Consider the following 23,511-nt stretch of genomic DNA (forward strand, 5'->3'; position numbering starts at 1 on the left):
TGCTGGGAAGGTGAGTGAGAGGACAGTTCCCAGCACATTGGGGTGGATATGGGAGGACATGTGGTCAGCTTGCACTCCGTGGTTTGGAAGACTCCAAACGATACCCAACCTTCAGGTTTCCGATGGACTTCTGTTAATGCGTGTCTGACTCAGAGTTGTCCTGATAGCGGTTTCTTGACTTCCCTCTCCTCTATCAAGTTTGTGTGTATTTACTGTAAGCAAATACACTACAAATGTACTCCTTTTATTTAGTGGACTTTAAAAAAATTGCTATATATATATTTTTTGTTTTTAGCCTCACTGTGCAGCTTGTGGGATCTTAGTTCCCTGGCCAGGGGTTGAACCCTGGCCCTTGGCAGTGAGAGTGCACAGTCCTAACCCCTGGGTTGCCAGGGAATTCCCCCAAAATTACTATATTTTTTAAAAATGTGGGATGTTCCATTTTTCTTGTTCTTTTCAAGTTGTTTTGTATAGCAGAATTTTTATGAATATTTTAATTTAGTTTTTAAGAACTTTATTTTGAAATAGTCTTAGTAGAGTTGCAAAAACAGTACGGAGGATTCTTTTATACCCTTCACCCAACTTCCTCGAATGCCAACGTCTTTTATAACTTTAGTGCAGTTATTAATACTAAGAAATTAATGTTGGTTCTTACTAAACCACAGACTTGATTCAGATGTTGGCAGTTTACCCACTCAAGTGCTTTTGCTTTTCTGAGATCCAGCCCAGCATCCCTTTGTGTTTGGTTTGCCGTGTCTCTTTCATCTCCTCATCAGTGGTACTTCTTCATCTCTGATAATCTTGACACTTTCCAAGAATCCTGCTTATTTTGTATCATACCTCTCAATACTTTTTCCTTCAGTATTTCTTCCCTGTATTTTTGAAATCTGCCCCTAGTGCCAGTCAGACTCACATAGTGAAATAGCACAGTGATTCAATTTAGGTGTAGTTTTTAATTAGAAAGTAATTAACTAGAGGAAAATTACTTTTTGGTGCTGCAACTCCCAATTTCCCCAGGCAAAAAATTGTGTTTAAACATGTATATGAAGGTAGTGCTATAAATGAATTAATTTATAATGTATGTTACTAAGGCATTAATAGAACGTTAGCAACAAAACTGATAATTACTCTTTAGGCTGATCAAAACTGAAGTTGTGATTGATAACTGCTTAAAAAATATTTTTGAATGAGATATATTCTGTTAAATAGCCAACTGATAAGGTTTTTCCAATTAAGGAAATAGATATTTATCTTTATATCCATGGAAGTATTAGTCTCATTCAAAGTATTCCTCAGGCCTTGTACAGTTATGTATTCTATGCATTATTTGTTCATTATTTTATTTATTATAGGTATTTAATGAATTATATATCAATATTTGCACATATGGAAGTAAACTGTTTTTTAGGGCTTTTATAAAATCTGTAACTACAGTGTCCTTTTGTGTCCATACAATGTACAGGTGTATTGACCTATGTTTGAATGGAAGAGTTGGTAAACATGCAGAAGTTTATGTTACTTGTGTCAGCCATGCATGAGGATCTCTGTATTATCAGTTCTGCTTAGAAAGTAACCTTGTTCCACTACTAAGTAAGTTGTTCTCAAACGGTGTAGTGGATGCTGTTGTTGCCCCTCCGAGTCCCCCTCCGCGTGGCCGGTGTGGATTCTGTTGCTGCCCCTCTGAGTCCCCCTCTGTGTGGCCGGCGCAGGCGCGCTCGGGTGTGCGTGTTGGCTCCTGGCGGCTCATGGCTGCTGTTGGTGCCCCTCCGAGACCCCCTCCTCGTGGCCGGCACAGGCGCGCTTGGGTGTGCGTGTTGGCTCCTGGCGGCTCACTGCTGCCTTCTTAACCCAGAGCTGTGGCTTCAGGGAGCTGTGTTTCTGCAGACAGTGGCTGACTGATGGATGCTGTCAAGGTTGTCTCTCCATCTAGGGACAGCTACTACCTGTTGCAATTCAGGCTCCAGTGAGAATCCAGATGCCACTGTTTATATATATGCTGCTGCTACTGCTGCTAAGTCGCTTCAGTCGTGTCCGACTCTGTGCGACCCCATAGACGGCAGTCCACCAGGCTCCCCCGTCCCTGGGATTCTCCAGGCAAGAATACTGGAGTGGGTTGCCATTTCCTTCTCCAGTTTATATATATATATATATAATTTAATTTATTTATGGCAGTTCTGGGTTTCTTCCTTAATTCCACATATACAACTTTTGTGTATAAGCCCATGTCATCTTGAAAAGGCATTTCACGAAAGAAAGCAATAGCCTTTTCTTTCTTACAAGTCTCTATCTTACAATTTTGTTTTGATTTCAGTCACAGTAATGGGCTTTCTGTTTTTTATTTTTCTGTATCTATTAAGTATTTTAATTTGCAGGTTAAAGAGGCTGGATCATGTTTGGGCATTAGATCGGAACTAAAAAACATAGTGAATAATTTAAAACGGATGTTCTTATGTACCCACTCCTACCTTTTATAACAATTGCTCCTTAACTTCCTCGCTAGTTTTCCTTAGTTAATATTTTTTATAGCTCATATAAGCTATCTTCACTCACAATTAAAAAATCAATTTATCACCTTACTGTACTATGTAATAAAACAGTATATGTGTGTGTTTTCAAGTGTGTCCAGCTCTGTGATCCCCATGAACTGTAGCCCGCCAGGCTCCTCTGTCCATGGAATTTTCCATGGAATATTGGAGCAGGTTGCCATTTCCTTCTCCAGGGGATCTTCCTGACCAAGGGATCAAACCTGTGTCTCCTGCGTCTCCTGCATCAGCAGGAGGGTTCTTTAGTAGCTGAGCCACCAGGGAATAATATAAACCACTGGCCATTGACTACTCAGAAAGGTACAATAAAGTCACATTCTGGAATCTTTGCCTCATGCCACTGTGAATACAGCAGCTACAATGTAGGTTGATTTAGGTGGTGTTCTGTTCTGTTGATTCAGATACCACAAGCAGTGTTGTCCTGGGATACCTGAATTTCAGAAATGAAGCACAAATAATGGTGAAGCTTAAAATGAAGACTGGAACTATAATTGACACAGTAGTTGGATTTTTGGAAAATTCAATATGTATTAAAGATATATAATATAAAATATTAAATATGTAACAACTTACCTATTAATTCCATTGTATGTGTTACTTCATTGAATTAGAGTCTAGGCTTAGATAATTATGATTTTCCCTCTCTCTTTGTGCATCTCTCAGTGGGATGCAGGATAACTCCTTGTTGTGTAGGACTAGTCCATTTGTTGCAGAATGTCTAGCATACCTTTCCCCTGTAAATGCTGGTAGCATCACCTCAATCACCATGACAACTGAAATGCCCTGAGACATTTCCAAAATGCTTCCTAAGTAGTGTTAAGACCTGTTGAAAATCACTGGCTTAGAACGAAAGAAAGAAAATAAATAATTATTCACATAATAAGATGTTTCTAACCTGAACAGCCAAGAGTGACATTACTAATTACTACCTTTTATTGGAATTTCAAATGCAACAACTTCAAAGATCTTAAATTTTATATCAAGGTGAAATGAAGGGAATTTTGACTTATAGTGCTTCAAAGGTTTGGTAGCCAAAACCTGAGTCAGCTAAAGGCATATAAACTGTAGTGTCTGAATTGTAGCACTCTTACAAAACTTAGAAAAAATTTTAGCTTTCAGCCTCCCTAGGTGATCCAAAGCCCCAGTTTTTAGGGGCCCAGTTCTGAGAGGGTATGGAGTTTATATACATTCAGATGTCTTGGTATCACACACAAATGACCCAAGGCTAAAATCAGATGGAAAACCATTTGAACTGCTCTCTCCTTCAGCCACTTTTGTCTTATGTCAGCCTCCCTTCTTTTGTCAGAATAGCCTTTTCCTTAAGCAGCTTAATTGATAGATTCTGGTCGCATTTCATATCTTTATCTGGATATTCTTGACTCGTATTTTTTAGTCACAATTAGACCTATAGCAGGATCTAGGTTACATAAACCTTTATTTTGAATGGTGCTGTTAAGAAATGTAGGTTTTTAGGTGGTACGTCTTTTTATGAGAGCAACTTTTCTGTGATTTAGAATTTTCAATAAATAAATAAATTAATTAATGTATGTTTTTGATAGGGATAGGTTTCCTGGATAGCTCAAACAGTAAATAAATAATCTGCCGGCAATGTGGGAGACCTGGGTTTGATCCCTGAGTTGGGAAGATCCTTTGGAGAAGGGAATGGCAACCCACTCCAGTGGGCTACAGTTGGGAGCCCAACCCAGCCTGGTGGGCTACAGTCCATGGGGTCGCAGAGTCGGACACAACTGAGCAACTAACACTTCATTTCTTTGCTGGGGTGAAGAAGTGACAGTTCAGTAGGATGCTGTGCTTTTTGTTGGGATCAGTATTCAGTATTTGGTATGTGCTTGCAGCTTATCAGAATCTGGAAAGGGATAGGCTTATTTACCTTTTAATTTTTATGATACATGAAACAGTGCTTTCAGAATGGTGCAAGATGGCTTTAGGTGCAACTGTTGTTAAAAAAAAAGCTTATATATTTTTATATATTTCACAATTATATTGTAAATCCTAATACGTTTATGGAAGGCAGAAATCTTCAACTGTCTAATTATCTATAATGATGTCAGTGTAATTTTACTAGCCTGCTGTGAATTTCAAAAGTTTTTCTGGTAAGTATTTTATCTGCTCAAATGATCTAGAATACTCTTCTCTGTATCTCTAGTTTCTTTCTTCCTTTATTCCTCCAGGCAGAGCTACATGGAAATCATTCCAAAACAATTACTGCTGCTTTAGTCACAAATTATTGATTTTCTGTTCATTGTGTATGTAGAGTTGCTGCTCTACTTAGATTCTAAAACAAGGCTTTTTAATTGTGTTTTCCAGGAAGATATGAATTTAAATGAAGATAAAAAGGCACCATTGCGGGAAAAGGACTTCAGTATCAAAAAAGAAATGGTGATGCAGTACATTAATACTGCTTCCAAGACAGTAAGTAAAGCTGTCAAGTTGAGAAATACTGCTGAAACATGTCGTAGTACAGCGAACAATAACGTTTGTCTAATGAGGCACCTAAGTTTGTGGGCAACTATAATCAGAGAGCTTTTGAATGTATAATTAAAGGTACAAGTATTATAGTAAGTTTGTTTTATTTAAAAGTATTTCTTACCTTATGGCTTTTAAACTGCTTTTAGTTTTTAGCCATTCACAGTGTTAAGAAGTGCTGTGGTTGCTTGGTCTGCTCACTTTAGGTCATCTCTCCTTGTTAGTGAATTAAGATGGGTATTGATCTCTCATGTCACTTATAAATTAGGATAATATTTGTATTGTAGAAAAGTGAGACTGATTTGACTCTAACTGCCTAACTCAGAATGCGTAATCGTGGCTTAGAGGCATATGTTTAATGTGAGTTTCCCTGTGGATAAAATTGGCTTGTAACGAATTATAAATGTAGACTCTGAGGGGAGCGTTGCGTCTCCACATGGCTGCTGCTTTTCTAGGGAAACAGGGAATATGTGGGTGGGTGTAATGACTAAATGTCTGAGAAACATGACTGGCATATAGAATTCATTTCATGGAACAACAAATGAGCTTGACCAGTCAGAGAATTGTGACTAAATGGATTGGATGAAAAATATACAATGGAAGCTAATGAGGAAGCAAGGCTCAGTAAAAAGACAATATAGAATGCTTTTGGCTGAACATAAAATAGAACTGGACTGGAGGAAAATCACTAAACACACTGTTGCTTTCATGGGATACTTTAACCTAAGGCCGGCTTACAAGAACCTGAGTTATTTATACTGTGACTCCATTTACCTACTAGGCCACTCAGTGACTCAGGTATTTCTTTTGGAAGAAAGACTCAAGTGATGTGTAATTTTTAAGCACGTCTCATTGTTTGGCAGTCTGATGTTCAGGTGTAGAATTCACTGAGTACTGTGTTTTCCCAGCTCTTTCTGTAGATGAGCCTGCATCCTGCCACTGAGATGGGCATTGCTTTCGTTCCGTGATGATATTCAGCCATCCCAAATTAGCAGCGGGGCTTTAGACTGACTGTGTTTTAGACTGACTGTTTGGAGAAGGAAATGGCAATCCACTCCAGTATTCTTGCCTGGAGAATTCTCTGGACAGAGGAGCCTGGTGGGCTGCCGTCTGTAGGGTCGCATGGAGTCAGACACGACTGAAGCGACTTAGCATGCATGCATGCATTGGAGAAGGAAATGGCAACCCATTCCAGTATTCTTGCCTGGAGAATCCCAGGGACAGAGGAGCCTGGTGGGCTGCCGTCTTTGGGGTCGCACAGAGTCGGACACGACTGAAGCGACTTAGCATGCGTGCATCATGATGACAAATGAAAGGCAGATAATGGAACAATAACAACAACAGATTAAAAAAAATAAATAAATAAAGGAAAAAAAATAGACTGACTATTTATCTTCTGTTTGATCTTCGACATCTAATTTTGTCTTTCTGATCCTCAGTCTCCTTCTATATAAGATGGAGCTAATACTAACTTCACCATAGACCTGTTGTTAGAATTAAATTAACTGTGATTAGAACATAACAGATTTTTAACTGGTGGTTGCCTCTTGTGGTAGCAGAGGTTGTAGTAGCAGTTGTTTATTTTTTATTTTTCTTTGTGATTTATTATTCTTACTGTTGAAATCATTATACTACAAAACACAGTTAAAAATGTAAGTAAATGTACCTTAGTAAAATACAAATTTCTTATTAGTTAGTCTGCATTTCTAAGACATGCACTAAACATGTTTATTAAGTGTCTGTACGTAAGGCACTACTTAAGGCCCTAGTGATTGAGCACCAAGATAGTGTGTCATTGTGTTGTGTGGAGCAACATGGGACACACGTGACAAACACACAAATGTGTCATGGGAGGTGAAGTGTGACGTGGGGGGAATGCAGGGGGAGTGGGGATGTTTTCTGTAGAGTCATCAGGGCAGAGTCTCCTGTTAGAAAATTTTAAATCCAACAAGCATGAATCCACTTAATATAATTACAGGAGATAATACGTTAGTTGGAACTGGTTTAGAAAACCTTGGCATAGTAGTGCAGTTTAATTCTGGAATTTCAGATAAGCAAACTTTTTAATAGAACAGAACATTTTGAACTTCTACACAGTGGATCTGTTTCAACTCACATTCACTGATTTTAAAGTTTAATCCTCTAATTATTTTGGACTGGGGTTGGAATTTATTTACCAGAATTAGATAATTAGATTATCAGAATTGAAATAGATTAACTATCTGAAGTATGATTAAAGCTATTAATTGGTGTGTGAAGGGTCATGACTCTCCTAGAATGGTTCTGAATAATTTGGCAAATGGTTAACATTGTAGAGAGTTCAGTCTGACCAGTCGTCTATTTTTGCTGTGGAAGTAAAGCACATTCATTAACTCTGGGATGTGGACTTTGTTAGGCCAGTATATTTAGGTTGATGAGTACTGAAAAAGTTTCTCTGAGAAAAGCAATGAGTTCATAGATAGGTTGTTCTAGAGAGAATGTGGGAAGTTTGTGTCAGATGTTACCATTTTAGCCTTAGAATTTGCTTTGAGATTCTCTTTTGTGGGTAAGTATTAATATTCTCTTTTGGAAGATAGTATTGATGCCTACTGTTGGTGATTTGATAACGCTTTAGCAATGTTAACCCTTAAATTAGCCCTGAAGTAGATCTGGTTGACTTTAAAATGGGTGAAAAAAAACCAACACTAAAAAAGCCATCAGTCAAACTAGATTGTTTTCAAGATCTTACAAGTTTCTGTTTAGGTGGCCAAATAGTACAACTGAATTTCTTCAGTTAGGAAATATTATTAAAATGTACTACGCAGATATCGTATTTAGACACTAAAAATGCCATACTCACATGTTTCTAACTTCCTAGGCCTGGGTATGTGATCCAGGCGTGGCCCGTGCAGTCCGACGGCCAGGTGTGGAGGGGATTCTGAGAAAGCTCTCCCGGACCAGACAGGACGGCTGCCTTCCCTGCTGCTGGTCATGATGGGGATGGGGTGGGCGGTGCTCGGCGACCGATGCCACGGAGCTGCTGCTCTGGCTCAGTGCAGTCCTGTGCCAGATTCTGCTGTTACGGGAGGTGATGTCCGCTCTTATTTATGCTGCTTTGAGCTGGGTTTTGCTTTGCTGTTGTAAACATCCTGTAGGCCATTCAGGTGTACTTTTGTTTATGTGGGCTGTCTCTTTAATTCCCTTTGGAAATTTCTCTTTCTATCCAAAGAAGTATCTTAAAAGATCCTTGGACTCACTGCAAGGCTTGGTGGCCATTTCTTGGTAAATGACTTGCCTTGGATGCTTAGCAGCAAGTTTATTGCAGAATGCATGTATGCATGCATGCTAAGTCACTTCAGTCATGTCCGATTCTTTGCGACCCCATGGACTGGAGCCCTCCAGGCTCCTCTGTCCATGGGATTCTCCAGGCAAGAATACTGGAGTGGGTTGCCATGCCGTCCAGGGTATCTTCTCGACCGAGGGATTGAACCCATGTCTCTTAGGTCTCCTGCATTGGCCGGAAAGTTCTTTACCACTAGCACCATCTGGGAATTACTGGAGAACACTTCTTTCAAAAAGAAAGTGGCACTGGTGGTAAAGAATCTGCTTGCTGATACAGGAGATGGAAGAGACGTGGGTTCAATCCCTGGGTCAGAAAGATCCCTTGGTGTAGGAAATGGCAGTACTCTTTCCTGGAAAATTCCATGGACAGAGGAGCCTGGTGGGCTGCAGTCCATAAGTCTCAAAGAGTTGGACACGACTGAACACACATGACTTGCCATTTCCTACTGCATGGAATCTTCCTGACCCAGGGATCGAACTGGCGTCTCCTGTGTGTCTCCTGCATTGCAGGGGGTTCTTTACCGCTGAGCCACTGGGGAATCCAGCCTGCAGAGGATTAGTAAAAATCTCTTTCCCATCTGTTGAGAAGAAAGAATTTGCTGTTCCACTTTTAGGGTTTTTCAGGGTGATTTGTGGTGATTCAAAATGGAGACAACCTGAGGGGCCAAAACCTGTATCTCAGAAAGTGAAAGCAAACCCTCTGGAAGAAGGAAGAAGGTCAGAGCAGGTGAGAGGGAGTGAGGAGGAGAATCGGCCACGCCAGGAGAGAAGGGACGGTGCGGAGGGGCGACTGGTGTGGGGATGTGGGGGAGTCGGGGGATCAGGAGAGAAGGGACAGGCGGAGGGGCTTCTGGTGTGGGGACGTTGGTTTTCAGGGAAGAGAGGGAGAGACATTATTTGAAGAGTTTGGAAGGACATTGTGTTTTACCCTATGTAGTGAACACCTTTCAGTTCAGTTCAGTTCAGTTCAGTCGCTCAGTCGTGTCCGACTCTTTGCAACCCCATGAATTGCAGCACACCAGGCCTCTCTGTCCATCACCAACTCCCGGAGTCTACCCAAACCCATGTCCATCGAGTCGGTGATGCCATCCAACCATCTCATCCTCTGTCGTCCCCTTCTCCTCCCACCCCCAATCCTACCCAGCATTAGGGTCTTTTCCAATGAGTCAACCCTTCTCATGAGGTGGCCAAAGTATTGGAGTTTCAGCTTCAACATCAGTCCTTCCAATGAACACCCAGGATTGATCTCCTTTAGGATGGATTGATTGGATCTCCTTGCAGTCCAAGGGACTCTCAAGAGTCTTCTCCAACACCACAGTTCAAAAGCATCAATTCTTTGGCGCTCAGCTTTCTTCACACCTTTATTATGTCTTTAAGAACCACTGTGTCTCTAAGAAGGACCATTCACCTTTTTTTTCTTTTAACCTAGTTTACTTTTATATACTGAGATGATGACACTGTTCAGGCAAGTTCTCTTCTATACAGACTACAACCAGACACCTGTCAGCACATAGTCTTTTTTGGTTGTAGATATAATGCTTTAAAAATCTTTCTTCAAAATGTATACTTCTAGTTCCTGAGGATTGTGCTAGCTTGGAATCAAAAGTTTTTACAGGCTCCTCAGCCCGTGCTTCCCCCCACCCCCCTCCCATCCGTATGTCTTCGGAATCTGTCCCTGCTACAGTTAACAAGTTCACTTTAGGTGGGCTTGATGAAAAGAAAAGACCCAACCTCACATTTCTAACGTGCCTAGTTAGAACCTCCATCCTTCATTCCCTGTTGGTGTCTTTATTTGCCCTCTTGGATTGCTTTACCCAGGGAACGAAGCAGAAACTCTCTTCTGTAAGCGCTCCTGGAAGCTTACTGGCTTCCTTTGACTTGGTTTCTAATTTTTTTCTTTCCTAGGTTTTCAGGTCTAGAGTGGAATCAAGTGACTGCAACGGTTCCTCTGTTAGAAAAGTTTGGATGGCATTTACTTTACTCCTTGAATTCTTTCTTAAATATTATTTCTTCTTTAGTCTTCTTTAGTAAGAAATAAAGGTCAATGACAAGTATTATAGGACATAATTTTAAAAGTCACATAGAAAGACTGTAACAAAATTTTTTCAAAAAGTGTGATGAACTGACTGAGTGTACATTGAGTCCTTAAATGTAGGATTATAGACGTTCGTATATTTGTATGTATGTATATAGGTGAGTATATGTAGTCTTCAAAAGTCTTTTTGAAAGGTATTATCACTTGTTGTAGCTCAGTAGGATGTGATATTCTCAAAACACGGAGGACGTGGTTTTCTGCATTATCAGCCTTCTAGGCATATTTTGATCAGATCAGGAAAGAACTGCTTTGAAGAAATATTAGTTGTATGCTCGTTTGTATGTGTGCTTTTTCTCTAGGTAGAAAATCTAGACTTGATTTGTTAATATTGTAATATCAGTGAGGGTATTTTCATACCTTTTAGTATGTATTTTATTTTTTAGAGTTCGGTTTCATATGTTAATTTTGGAAACATTGTCAGATATGGGTCAATAAAGTTGTTGTCTCTGTTTTATTTTCTCACTTTTTGTCATTACTGTTATTTAAAAACAGAAACTTAGATAAATCTTAATTAGTTACACATTCTTGGTAGAATTAACATGGGTTTTTCTGGCTCACATTTCAGGTTTGGGATTTGATCAAAGCACCCCTCCAACATAAAAGCTTGGTTAAGTGTGTGCCTGGTACTTGGTGTTAGACACTTACCTATTTATCATCAGTGCTCTTGGGATACTTTGTCTGTCTGTCTTCAGGTCTTGCTTGCTGAAGAGAGAAAATTTCAGAGCCTCAGAGCAATGGACCAATTTCTTGTTGAGAGGATTTCCTAATCTGTCTTGCATTTTCATTTCCATTTGTGCCTTTATAGGGCAGGTTTTATTTATGTACAACTAAACTTATCCTCCAGCAGCTCAGATTCACCCAGCCTCCGTTGTCTGAGCAGCACCAGCAGCGTATTGTACTCTCTGTTGTTACTGTATTGTGTTTTTGTTTAGGCAGGAGATGAATATGAAGGCCTATCTTTGCATGAAATGGTATGGACCTAACAGAAGCAGAAGATATTAAGAAGAGGTGGCAAGAATACACAGAAGAACTGTACAAAAAAGACCTTCACGACCCAGATAATCACGATGGTGTGATCACTCACCTAGAGCCAGACATCCTGGAATGTGAAGTCAAGTGGGCCTTAGAAAGCATCACTACGAACAAAGCTAGTGGAGGTGATGGAATTCCAGTTGAGCTATTTCAAATCCTCAAAGGTGATGCTGTGAAAGTGCTGCACTCAATATGCCAGCAAATTTGGAAAACTCAGCAGTGGCCACAGGACTGGAAAAGGTCAGTTTTCGTTCCAATCCCAAAGAAAGGCAATGCCAAAGAATGCTCAAACTACCGCACAATAGCACTCATCTCACATGCTAGTAAAGTAATGCTCAAAATTCTCCAAGCCAGGCTTCAGCAATACGTGAACTGTGAACTTCCAGATGTTCAAGCTGGTTTTAGAAAAGGCAGAGGAACCAGAGATCAAATTGCCAATATCCACTGGATCATCGAAAAAGCAAGAGAGTTCCAGAAAAACATCTATTTCTGCTTTATTGACTATGCCAAAGCCTTTGACTGTGTGGATCACAATAAACTGTGGACAATTCTGAAAGAGATGGGAATACCAGACCATCTGACCTGTCTCTTGAGAAACCTGTATGCAGGTCAGGAAGCACCAGTTAGAACTGGACATGGAACAACAGACTGGTTCCAAATAGGAAAAGGAGTCCGTCAAGGCTGTATATTGTCACCTTGCTTATTTAACTTATATGCAGAGTACATCATGAGAAACTCTGGGCTGGAAGAAACACAAGCTGGAATCAAGATTGCCGGGAGAAATATCAATAACCTCAGATATGCGGATGACACCACCCTTCTGGCAGAAAGTGAAGAAGAACTAAAGAGCCTCTTGATGAAGGTGAAAGAGGAGAGTGAAAAAGTTGGCTTAAAGCTCAACGTTCAGAAAACTAAGATCATGGCATCTGGTCCCATCACTTCATGGGAAATAGATGGGGAAACAGTGGAAACAGTGTCAGACTTTATTTTTTTGGGCTCCAAAATCACTCACTGCTGATGGTGATTGCAGCCATGAAATTAAAAGACACTTACTCCTTGGAAGGAAGGTTATGGCCAGCCTAGATAGCATATTTAAAAGCAGAGACATTACTTTGGCAACAAAAGTCCGTCTAGTCAAGGCTGTGGTTTTTCCAGTGGTCATGTATGGATGTGAGAGTTGGATGGTGAAGAAAGCTGAGCACCGAAGAATTGATGCTTTTGAACTGTGGTGTTGAAGAAGACTCTTGAGAGTCCCTTGGACTGCAAGGAGATCCAATCAATCCATCCTAAAAGAGATCAGTCCTGGGTGTTCATTGGAAGGTCTGATGTTGAAACTGAAACTCCAATACTTTGGCCACCTCATGTGAAGGGTTGACTCATTGGAAAAGACCCTAATGCTGGGTAGGATTGGGGGTGGGAGGAGAAGGGGACGACAGAGGATGAGATGGTTGGATGGCATCACCGACTCGATGGACATGGGTTTGGGTAGACTCGGAGTTGGTGATGGACAGAGAGGCTTGGCGTGCTGCAATTCATAGGGTCACAAAGAGTTAGACACGACTGAGCGACTGAACTGAACTGAATATGAAGGTGACGGTTATCTTTTCTTTTTTAATAGGAAGAAATTATATTGGATTCAAACTAGAATTGTATATTTTTGGTTTTTTAAAAATCTTACTGTTAGTTAAGACATTTTTTCCTTTGTTATAGCACTTTAAAAAAGATTCACCAGATACAGACACACTGTTAGTTATTAGTAAAATGGACTAGAATTTCACAGCCTGACAGGGTCAATGGTGCTTTTCCAATTGTGTCATTAGAGGTCATGTGAGATTGTTTTCATCTTGCTTATTGAGCTGTTGCTTAATCTAAGATATTTTGCTGTGTTTGTGATTGCTTTTTAGATTTTATGAATACAATTAATCTTATGTCTAATAACTGCAAAAGGAGTGAAAGCTTTGAAAGTGCCAGAAAGAAAGAGGCCTGTGATTATGATGGAGATGAAAGGGAAGAGCAGGTATCTTTATGGAATGGACCTTCTGAAAGCAGGAGCGGTTCTAGAGGAATAAGTGAAAAATGGAGAAAAATGCTGTGTATGTATGATTGTTTTTCAGTGAATAAAGGGAAAAAGTATGTCAGTGGAAATAACAAACAATCTATAATAAAGAACAGAAAAGAATTTTATTTGAGGAACAGTGGTGCTCAACCTTGATATCCATTAGAGTCATTTGGGGAGCTTTAAAAATCTTGATGTCTGGGTTGTATCATTTTCAATCAAGTCAGGTGGGACCCAGGGATCAGTATTTAGTAATGCTCTCCTGGTGATTCCAGAGTACAGTCAAGGGTGAGAACTACCCGACTGGACAAGGTGAACCTTATCACTGGGTGTCTTCATGTAACCTGAGTTCAGCCAAAGACTAGAAATTAATAGGATTGAAAGGCTGAGCATGGTGAACATTTACTCATGAAGCTGTTATCAAGCAACTCTGTGTTTTGGGCTAGTTTGCATGTGTGTAAGTGAAAATGAATGTTCAAAGAGCATACTGTAACTACAGAGAAATTCTCTGACAGTTGGTCTCTTGTGAAAAATCATCAAAGTAGGGGAAGATTATCTACTATAACAGATGGAATAACTTGGTCTTTTTTGGAAAAAGATGCCTGGTAGAACAGATACTAGCAGGGAGGAAGAGGGTATGCCTGGTTTTCAAGTTTCAGTGGTGGCAATAAATTTAAACTCCTCTTAAATTTGGTTTGTATTAATACTTAATAGACATACTTTCAGTTCTTACTTACTCCTAAAAAGAATAAATCCTATCCATGCTTAAAACTCCTTAGCGGGTTGGCCATCTTGTGGACAGAAGGCTTTCCTTCCTAATTTCGTGCTTCCCTGATACACTACCATTTCCTCACTGGTGTGATATTCTGTCCTCGGGATTCTGTGAGGTATGAAATTGTCCAAAAGTAAATTCAGACAATATTTTTGTCTGCTTGCACGTGTGCTAAGTTGCTTCGGTCATATCTGACTCTTTGCGACCCCATGGACTGTAGTCCGCCGGGCTCCTCTGTCCATGGGATTCTCCAAGCAAGACTGCTGGAGTGGGTTGCCATTTCCTCCTCCAGGGGATCTTCCTCACCCAAGTATTGAAGCTGGGTCTCTTATGCCTCCTTTATTAGCTGCTGCTGCTAAGTCACCTCAGTCGTGTCCGACTCTGTGTGACCCCATAGATGGCAGCCCAGCAGGCTCTGCTGTCCCTGGGATTCTCCAGGCAAGAACACCGGAGTGGGTTGCCATTGCCTTCTCCAATGCATGACAGTGAAAAGTGAAAGTGAAGTCGCTCAGTCGTGTCCGACTCTTAGCGACCCCATGGACTGCAGCCTACCAGGCTCCTCCGTCCATGGGATTTTCCAGGCAAGAGTACTGGAGTGGGGTGCCATTGCCTTCTCCAGGCAGGTTCATTACTACTAGAGCCACCAGGGAAGGTTTTGTCTACTCGTTGTATATAATTACTGTTAAACTAGTTTTCTTTTGGTAGCCTTTGGGAAAGCTGTAGTGCATTGATCAGTGAGTTAAAAATCATTTTGCTGTTTTTGTTAAGGATGGTTTTGTTATTCTCTTCCATATAGTAGAGATTTTTTTATTTACTCAGGTGGTCTTTTATTTATATTAGGTCTGAAATTATCTTAGAGCATTTCAACATTTTGCAAATGAAGTATGTGACAACCTCCAGATAGTAGTTAGGACTAGAAACTAGGGTTTCTGATTTTTAAACCTTTTTATTGTAAAGTAAAACAGAGTTATAGAAAACACTGACAAATAAATATGTAGCTTAATGAGTTATAAGAACATCACCCATATCAATAAACAGAACCTTGTCAGCCATCTTAGAAACTCCATCATTTACCCTGTCAAACCTTACTTTTTTTTCCTTAAATCACTACCGTGACTTTTATAGGAATTACTTCCTTGATTTTCTTTAATTTTATCACTGGAAATTGTATTACCAGACACCATTTATTGTTGCTTATATTTTGATATTTGGAATATCTTTAACAGTGTTTTAATATTCAAGTTCCTCTCCATCCCTTTATTTTATCTAACGCAGTCTAGATTTTACGGATTGCATCCTCGTGATGACGTTAATGTTTCTCTTTCTCTTTCCTTTTTATTTCTTGCAAAATGGCAGCTAGTTCAGAGGCTAGATCAGACTCAGGTTTGATCCCTTTGGTAGGACCGTAGGAGCATGTTCTGTATCAGAGGTTACTTCATATACAGTTTATAGTTAAAATTCTGTAATTTTAATTTCATTTATTAGTTGGAATATGTTTATAAGGAGACATTTTCTCTCAAATACTGATTACCGTGTGATATAGGAAATTTAGGATAAATCCTTGATTCTCTCTGCCAGTTTTCAAGATACTGAATTGGTTCCCTATCATCCTATAAAGGTGATTCTTTATTTTTAATATTATTATTATTAATGAAGCTCAAATTGTCCCATCTTCAACCAGTGGGATCTTGTCCAGCTGGCTCCTAGTCATTTTGGGGTGACCCTGCTGTTTTACATTGTTTCATTTCTATCCGGTAAGATAAGATGACCTGCACTCTCCTCTTTTCCCACACTAGACCTGGAGTCAGTCATTTCTTTTGGTGGGAAATAATACTGTAAGAACACTCTGGCTGTCAAGGATGCTTATTGCTAGTGCGTTAATTACTGTTTGTAGACCTTTTCAGTGGAGAGACAGCAAAGGAAAAAAACGTGTATGTGTTTAAAAATTTTTTCTTTTACATTTACTGTCCACATCTCCAACTGTTTTTGTTGTTATACTATATCTACATGGAGCATATAGACATTACATTTTATACTCTTTTAGCGTTTACATTAGATTGGTACAAAAGTAATAGCGGTTTTGGATCCTGAATTTTAAATCAGTATAACTAGGCTCAGCCATATCTCTATTAATCAAAATAGGAACCATTACAATTAACACATTTTTTGCCAAAAAGAAATAAGTGTTTATTCCTGTAGCAAAAAAATCCATGCTTTGGAATTTGATGAACTCTTGGAAAGCATTTTCTGCCTCTGGTGCTTGTGGAAGCGTTTTCCCTGCAAACAGCTGTCAAGATGCTTGAAGACGAGGTAGCCAATGGGTGAGAGGTCAGGTGAACACAGTGCATAAAGGAAACCTCGTAACCTGATGTGCAGGTTGGGTGTGTCACATGCGGTCACCTGTTGTCATGGAGAAGAATTGGGCCCTTTCTGTTGACCAGTGTTGGCTGCAGTTGAGGCAGTTTTCAGTGCATCTCTTTGATTTGCTGAGCATACTTCTCAGATGTGATCGTTTCACTGCAATTCAGAAAGCTGTAGTGGATCAGACTGGCCGCAGACCACCAAACAGTGACCATGACTGTTTTGGGTTCAGGTTTGTCTTTGGGAAGTGCTTTGGAGCTTGTTCTCAGCCCAAGCACTGAGCTGGTTGTCTCTGGTTGTCGTATAAAATCCACCTTTTGTTGCACGTCACAATCTGATGGAAAAATGTTTTGTTGTTGTTGCATAGAATAAGAGAACATGACACTTCAGAACAACAGTTTTTTTTTTATATTTGGTCAGCTCATGAGAAATCCACTTATCAAGCTTTTTCACCTTTCCAATTTGCTTCAAAGGCCGGGTGACCATTGGTGAGCATTGAGTTCCTTGGCAACTTCTTGTGTGACTGTGGAGGATCAGCTCCAGTGACTGCTATCAGTTGGTTGCTATCAGATTGCAGTGGCTGCCCCCTCTGCCCTCATCGTCCAGGCAGACTTCCTGAACCACCCCTGCAACATACATTCATTAGCAATTTCTAGGCCAGATGTGCTGTTGATGTTGTGAATTGTCTCTGCTGCTTTATGACCCATTTGGAACTCAAATAAGAAAATTGCTGCATTTGCTTTTTGTCTGACATAATTTCCATAGTCTAAAAGAAATATGTGAAGAACTAAAGAGCCTCTTGATGAAAGTGAAAGAGGAGAGTGAAAAAGTTGGCTTAAAACTCAACATTCAGAAAACTAAGATCATGGCGTTCGGTGCCATCAGTCAGTCATTGCATTCGCTCAGTCGTGTCCGACTCCTTGCGACCCCATGAATCACAGCACGCCAGGCCTCCCTGTCCATCACCAACTCCCCGAGTTTACCCAAACCCATGTCCATCGAGTCGGTGATGCCATCTAACCATCTCATCCTCTGTCATCCCCTTCACCTCCTGCCCCCAATCCTTCCCAGCATTAGGGTCTTTTCCAATGAGTCAACCCTTCACATGAGGTGGCCAAAGTATTGGAGTTTCAGCTTCAACATCAGTCCTTCCAATGAACACCCAGGACTGATCTCCTTTAGGATGGACTGGTTGGATCTCCTTGCAGTCCAAGGGACTCTCAAGAGCCTTCTCCAACACCATAGTTCAAAAGCATCAATTCTTCGGTGCTCAGCTTTCTTCACCGTCCAACTCTCACATCCATACATGACCCCTGGAAAAACCATAGCCTTGACTAGACAGACCTTTGTTGCCAAAGTAATGTCTCTGCTTTTAAATATGCTGTCTAGGTTGGTCATAACCTTCCTTCCAAGGAGTAAGCGTCTTTTAATTTCATGGCTGCAGTCACCATCAGCAGTGATTTTGGAGCCCAAAAAAATAAAGTCTGACGCTGTTTCCACTGTTTCCCCATTCTATTTCCCATGAAGTGATGCGACCAGATGCCATGATCTTAATTTTCTGAACGCTGAGCTTTAAGCCAACTTTTTCACTCTCCTCTTTCACTTTCATCAAGAGGCTCTTTAGTTCTTCTTCACTTTCTGCCAGAAGGGTGGTGTCATCCGCATATCTGAGGTTATTGATATTTCTCCCGACAATCTTGATTCCAGTTTGTGTTTCTTCCAGCCCAGAGTTTCTCATGATGTACTCTGCATATAAGTTAAATAAGCAGGGTGACAATATACAGCCTTGACGAACTCCTTTTCCTATTTGGAACCAGTCGGTCCCATCACTTCATGGCAAATAGATGAGGAAACAATGGAAACAGTGAGAGACTATTTTTTTGGGCTCCAAAGTCACTGCAGATGGTGACTGTAGCCATGAAATTAAAAGACGCTTGCTCCTTGGAAGAAAAGCTATGATCAACCTAGACAGCATATTATAAAGCAGAGACATTACTTTGCCAACAACGGTCTGTCTAATCAAAGCTATGGTTTTTCCAGTAGTCATGTATGGTGTGAGAGTTGTACTATAAAGAAAACTGAGTGCCGAAGAGTGATGCTTTTCAACTGGAGTGTTGGAGAAGATGCTTGAGAGTCCCTTAGATTGCAAGGAGATCCAACCAGTCCATCCTAAAGGAAATCAGTCCTGTATATTCACTGGAAGGACTGATGCTGAAGCCAAAACTCCAATACTCTTGCCACCTGATGCGAAGAGCTGACTCATTGAAAAGATCCTGATGCTGGGAAAGATTGAAGGCGGCAGGAGAAGGAAATGACAGAGGATGAGATGGTTGGATGGCATCACCGACTCCATGGGCATGAGTTTGAGCAAGCTCCAGGAGTTGGACAGGGAAGCCTGGCGTGCTGCAGTCCATGGGGTCGCAAAGAGTCAGGAACAACTGAGCAATTGAACTGAACTGAACTGAAATATAAAATATACAGCAAATAATAAGTCATTAGCAAAAAAACATAGAGCGATAAATGTGCATTAAAATGAAGTGTACCTACATTTATTTAAGAATGTGTTCTAATGTCAAATGACAAAGTTCAGCAATGCAAAACCACTGTTACTTTTGCATCAACCTGATAATTCTGCTTTAGGTATTTGTCTCATTTCTTTCTAGCATATTTATATTAATCTCTCTTAGTTCATTTTGAAATTGAGAGTTGCAGTTTGCCATGTTTATGGTTATGCTTTTGTCAGTAGGATTGCTCAGTTCCGTATTGCTTTCCCTCTCAGCACTTTCTCCACCTGGGGACCCTGAAGGGAGCCCTGACCGCAGTGTTGGGACAGCCGTCCTCACAGGACACTGACGTCTCCAGTTGTCTGCAGATCTTCCTGCCTCTGACCCTCATCCAGAGCTGGTGTGGGCCATACCTCACCTGGTTTCAGCTGCTGTTCTCACACTGTTTAAGAATAGCTCTGGGCTGTTTTTGATATGTTTTCACATCATCAGATGTCTTGTTGCCTTCTCTGCTTTTTTACATCAGACCTTGATGCTGTGCAGATTTTGTGACTGTTAAGTGGTTTCTCTCCAAATGCTTGGATTTTGAGGATCATGGAGATACCTTATTGGTCAATATTGTTAGGTTTTGCTATTTAGTTGTTTTGTTTGTTTTTCTTTGGAGATCCAAAAACTATACTGCTGCTCCCACCTGCCCAGATCCTCTAATCTTCTGATTTTCAGTCTCGTTTTCTTTTCCTTATTTTAGGTCAGTTTGTGTCTTTGGTTAAAAACCGTTTCTGAATTGTTACTATTGTTCGTCTTGCTTGCCCCACCCAGTGTTGACTGTCAGGGGAGAGAAGGACACATTAAAGCATGACATTTTCCTGTGTAATGTCAACTGCTAGCACTAGGTTTTGCTGCTTATTTCATTCATAAACTGTCATCAAATCTTTTAATGGTCCATGACGTACAAGTATGATTAAATAAAGCACTAGCTTTAGTCTTAATTTCTATATTATGTTTGTGCAGTGCTACCATCTCATATAATTTAAATAAGTTATGCAGAATGCATTGTTATTTATATCCCATTGATCATTGGGAAATTCAGACTGCCCTTCAATGCTTTACCCCACCATGGAAAAACAGGTCTCAGCTGCTTGTATGTGTCTATAAATTAGTGAGTGTGTTAAATCTATCACAGCATGAAATCACTTGAAACGCTGAAAGACTATCTTAAAGAATTTAAATTGATTGCAGATGTTGGTGCAATTAAGCAGGCCTGATGAGCTAAGAATCATGTTTCTCAGATTTGAATATGAATACATTTTAAAAATTATAGTGATGTACTCCATGTAAATGGAGTTCATAGGCGTCTGAGAGTTTCTGTCACCTTGTGCTTTAAAGTGGTTCAGCAGTGTAAAAAGTGATGTGTGACCCCTTATGCATGTACCTGTATTACTTAAATGAAAATGTATTACTTAAGTATTACTTAAGTATGTAATACTTTAAATGTATTACTTAAGTATGTATGTATTAAGCATGTATGTATGTATTAAGTATGTATGTATGTATTACTTAATTATGCATTACTTAAGTATGTAATACTTAAAATGTATTACTTAAGTATGTGGTTCTGTGTATCTCTAACCAACTAGAATTGACTTTGAATGAATATTTTCCTTCGTTATTTCATTTGCCTACTAAATTAGTCTACTTTTGTGCCTATAATTCATTTGAAAATTAGTCTATAGATAGAGCCCAGTGGCTTGTGGGATCTTAGTTGCTGAACCAAACCAGGGATTGAACTCACACCCTTGGTAATAAAAGCACAGAGTCCTAACCAGTGAACTGCCAGGGAATTCCCTCTCCTTTAATTGCTTTGGCTTTAAACTGCTGAGATGTAGAAGAAATTTTTCTATTTATTATTTTAAAATATAACATACTGACTTGCAAATTAGAAAGTGAATTCTGAAATGACTCTCTTAACAAGGTTAGACAGTCTGAAAGAGATGGGAATACCAGACCACCTGACCCGCCTCTTGAGAAACCTGTATGCAGTCAGGAAGCAACAGTTAGAACTGGACATGGAACAACAGACTGGTTCCAAATAGGAAAAGGAGTACGTCAAGGCTGTATATTGTCACCCTGCTTATTTAACTTATATGCAGAGTAACATCATGAGAAATGCTGGGCTGGAAGAAGCACAAGCTAGAATCAAGATTGCCGGGAGAAATATCAATCACCTCAGATATGCAGATGACACCACCCTTATGGCAGAAAGTGAAGAAGAACTAAAGAGCCTCTTGATGAAAGTGAAAGAGGAGAGTGAAAAAGTTGGCCTAAGGCTCAACATTCAGAAAACTAAAATCATGGCATCTGGTCCCATCACTTCATGGCAAATAGATGGGGTAACAGTGGAAACAGTGTCACACTTTATTTTTCTGGGGGCTCCAAGATCACTGCAGATGGTGATTGCAGCCATGAAATTAAAAGACACTTACTCTTTGGAAGGAAAGTTATGATCAACCTAGACAGCATATTAAAAAGCAGACACATTACTTTGTCAACAAAGGTCCGTCTAGTCTAGCCTATGGTTTTTCCAGTGATCATGTATGGATGTGAGAGTTGGACTATAAAGAAAGCTGAGCACCGAAGAATTGATGCTTTTGAACTGTGGTGTTGGAAAAGACTCTTGAGAGTCCCTTGGACTGCATGGAGATCCGACCAGTCCATCCTAAAGGAGATCAGTCATGAGTGTTCATTGGAAGGACTGATGTTGAAGCTGAAACTCCAATACTTTGGCCACTTCATGCAAACAGCTGACTCATTGGAAAAGAGCCTGATGCTGGGAAAGATTGAGGGCAGGAGGAGAAGGGGACAACAGAGGATGAGATGGCTGGATGGCATCATCAACTCGATGGACATGGGTTTGTGTGGACTCTGGGAGTTGGTGATGGTCAGGGAGGCCTGGTGTGCTGTGGTTCATGGGTTCGCAGAGTCGGACACGATTGAGCGACTGAACTGAACTGAACAAGATTAGAGTGTTCAGTGTGCTCATTTTCAATTTTTTTCAGATTGATCTGTGCACATTAAGTAATTAAAGTCATCAATTTTTGCAACACATTGTAAAATGTTATGAACTTTAGGACTTTATTATGTATACTGTAGTAAAATGAATCACAAAAATGATGAGTTATTATATTTAGATACTATTTTTAAATGCTAAGAAAATTACTGAAATAGTATAGTAACACTAGTGATTTGAAATAGGAATGGAGAATAGATTATATTTTTCTGGATGGTGTGGATTAAAGCTGTGTTCTATAATATTTTATAAAAGCTTATTTTACTCATCACACAGAGTGTACTTTGTCTTCAGAGACTGAGGATTACTTTATTACTTCTAGCTTTGTAATTCCAGAATGTTCATTATACTTCTCAAAGACTTAGTTTAATAAGCAATAAAATTGAGGAGTCTGTATGAGAATGATGGGATGAGACATAGGGCAATGATTAAAGTCTCATGTTATCTTTATTTTAAATCTCTTGATAAGTCATCTTACCGAAGTTTACAGTAAAGTATAAAATGGGACTGGGTGAATGCTATAGATGAAGCATTCTTAAATCTGATTATACTGGAATAAAAAATTGAATACAAATTATTAAAACTAGTCATCGTTAAAAATACATAGTCTTTTTTCTACTTAGAAGATAAAATTATATATTCGCCTGCTAGTATTGAATCTAGAGCCAAGCCCTTTGCTTTGAGTAGGAGTTGCTAGTACTGAATCTAGAGCCAAGCCCTTTGCTTTGAGTAGGAGTTACTCCTACTTTTTCTACATAAAGCATGAAGCATCATCCATGATCACCACTTGTGTATTTTAATTCAACCAAGAATTTATACTTGTAGAAACAGTCTAAGGTCAGGTTTACAAGATTTGTATGATTTGTATAGTGAGCTCTTTTCAGTTATCTTGATCATACCTAATTTGAAATTAAGTTTTTTCAAAAGCAGGTCATCCTAATCTTGATTTTTCCAAGCATTAATTTGTCACAGAAGCAACCATTTTCATTTTCATATATTATTACATTAACAAGAACAAGATTATCATACTTTATGAAGTCTGAGGTTTATTTTAAACTATCAGCTCTTGGTATTTACAGAATTCGATTCCTAGGAATATGGCCTACAGCATACTTTGGGCTTTGATCACTCTGTGTTATATAGTTTAGTGGAAAGCCTGATACTAGATGTCTGTCTCTAGCATGTTAAAGAAGTCACACTCTGGTGAACTTAATTTTTTCCTTTCCTTTCTCCAACGGGGTCAGAAAAACAGGAAGATGCTGGCTCCTGCATC

At 39.8% G+C, this 23,511-nt stretch overlaps 1 protein-coding gene across 8 annotated transcripts in view; it reads left to right on the forward strand.

The window, feature by feature from the left end:
* Positions 1–23,511, forward strand: part of DIAPH3 (diaphanous related formin 3) — a 543,512-nt gene that overhangs the window by 69,562 nt on the left and 450,439 nt on the right. For 7 of the 8 annotated variants that reach the window (XM_081551708.1, XM_081551712.1, XM_081551711.1 and 4 more), the window contains one exon: positions 4,872–4,976. The exons of the other annotated variant lie outside the window; for it this stretch is intronic. In XM_081551708.1, coding sequence (XP_081407834.1) covers positions 4,872–4,976 — 105 coding nt within the window. The remainder of the gene's footprint in view (positions 1–4,871; positions 4,977–23,511) is intronic. 8 annotated transcript variants of the gene reach the window in all.

The sequence above is a fragment of the Giraffa tippelskirchi genome, chromosome 12 (assembly GCF_054371585.1).
Source record: "Giraffa tippelskirchi isolate mGirTip1 chromosome 12, T2T-mGirTip1v1.2.pri, whole genome shotgun sequence".
In the NCBI taxonomy this organism is placed as follows: Eukaryota; Metazoa; Chordata; class Mammalia; order Artiodactyla; family Giraffidae; genus Giraffa; species Giraffa tippelskirchi.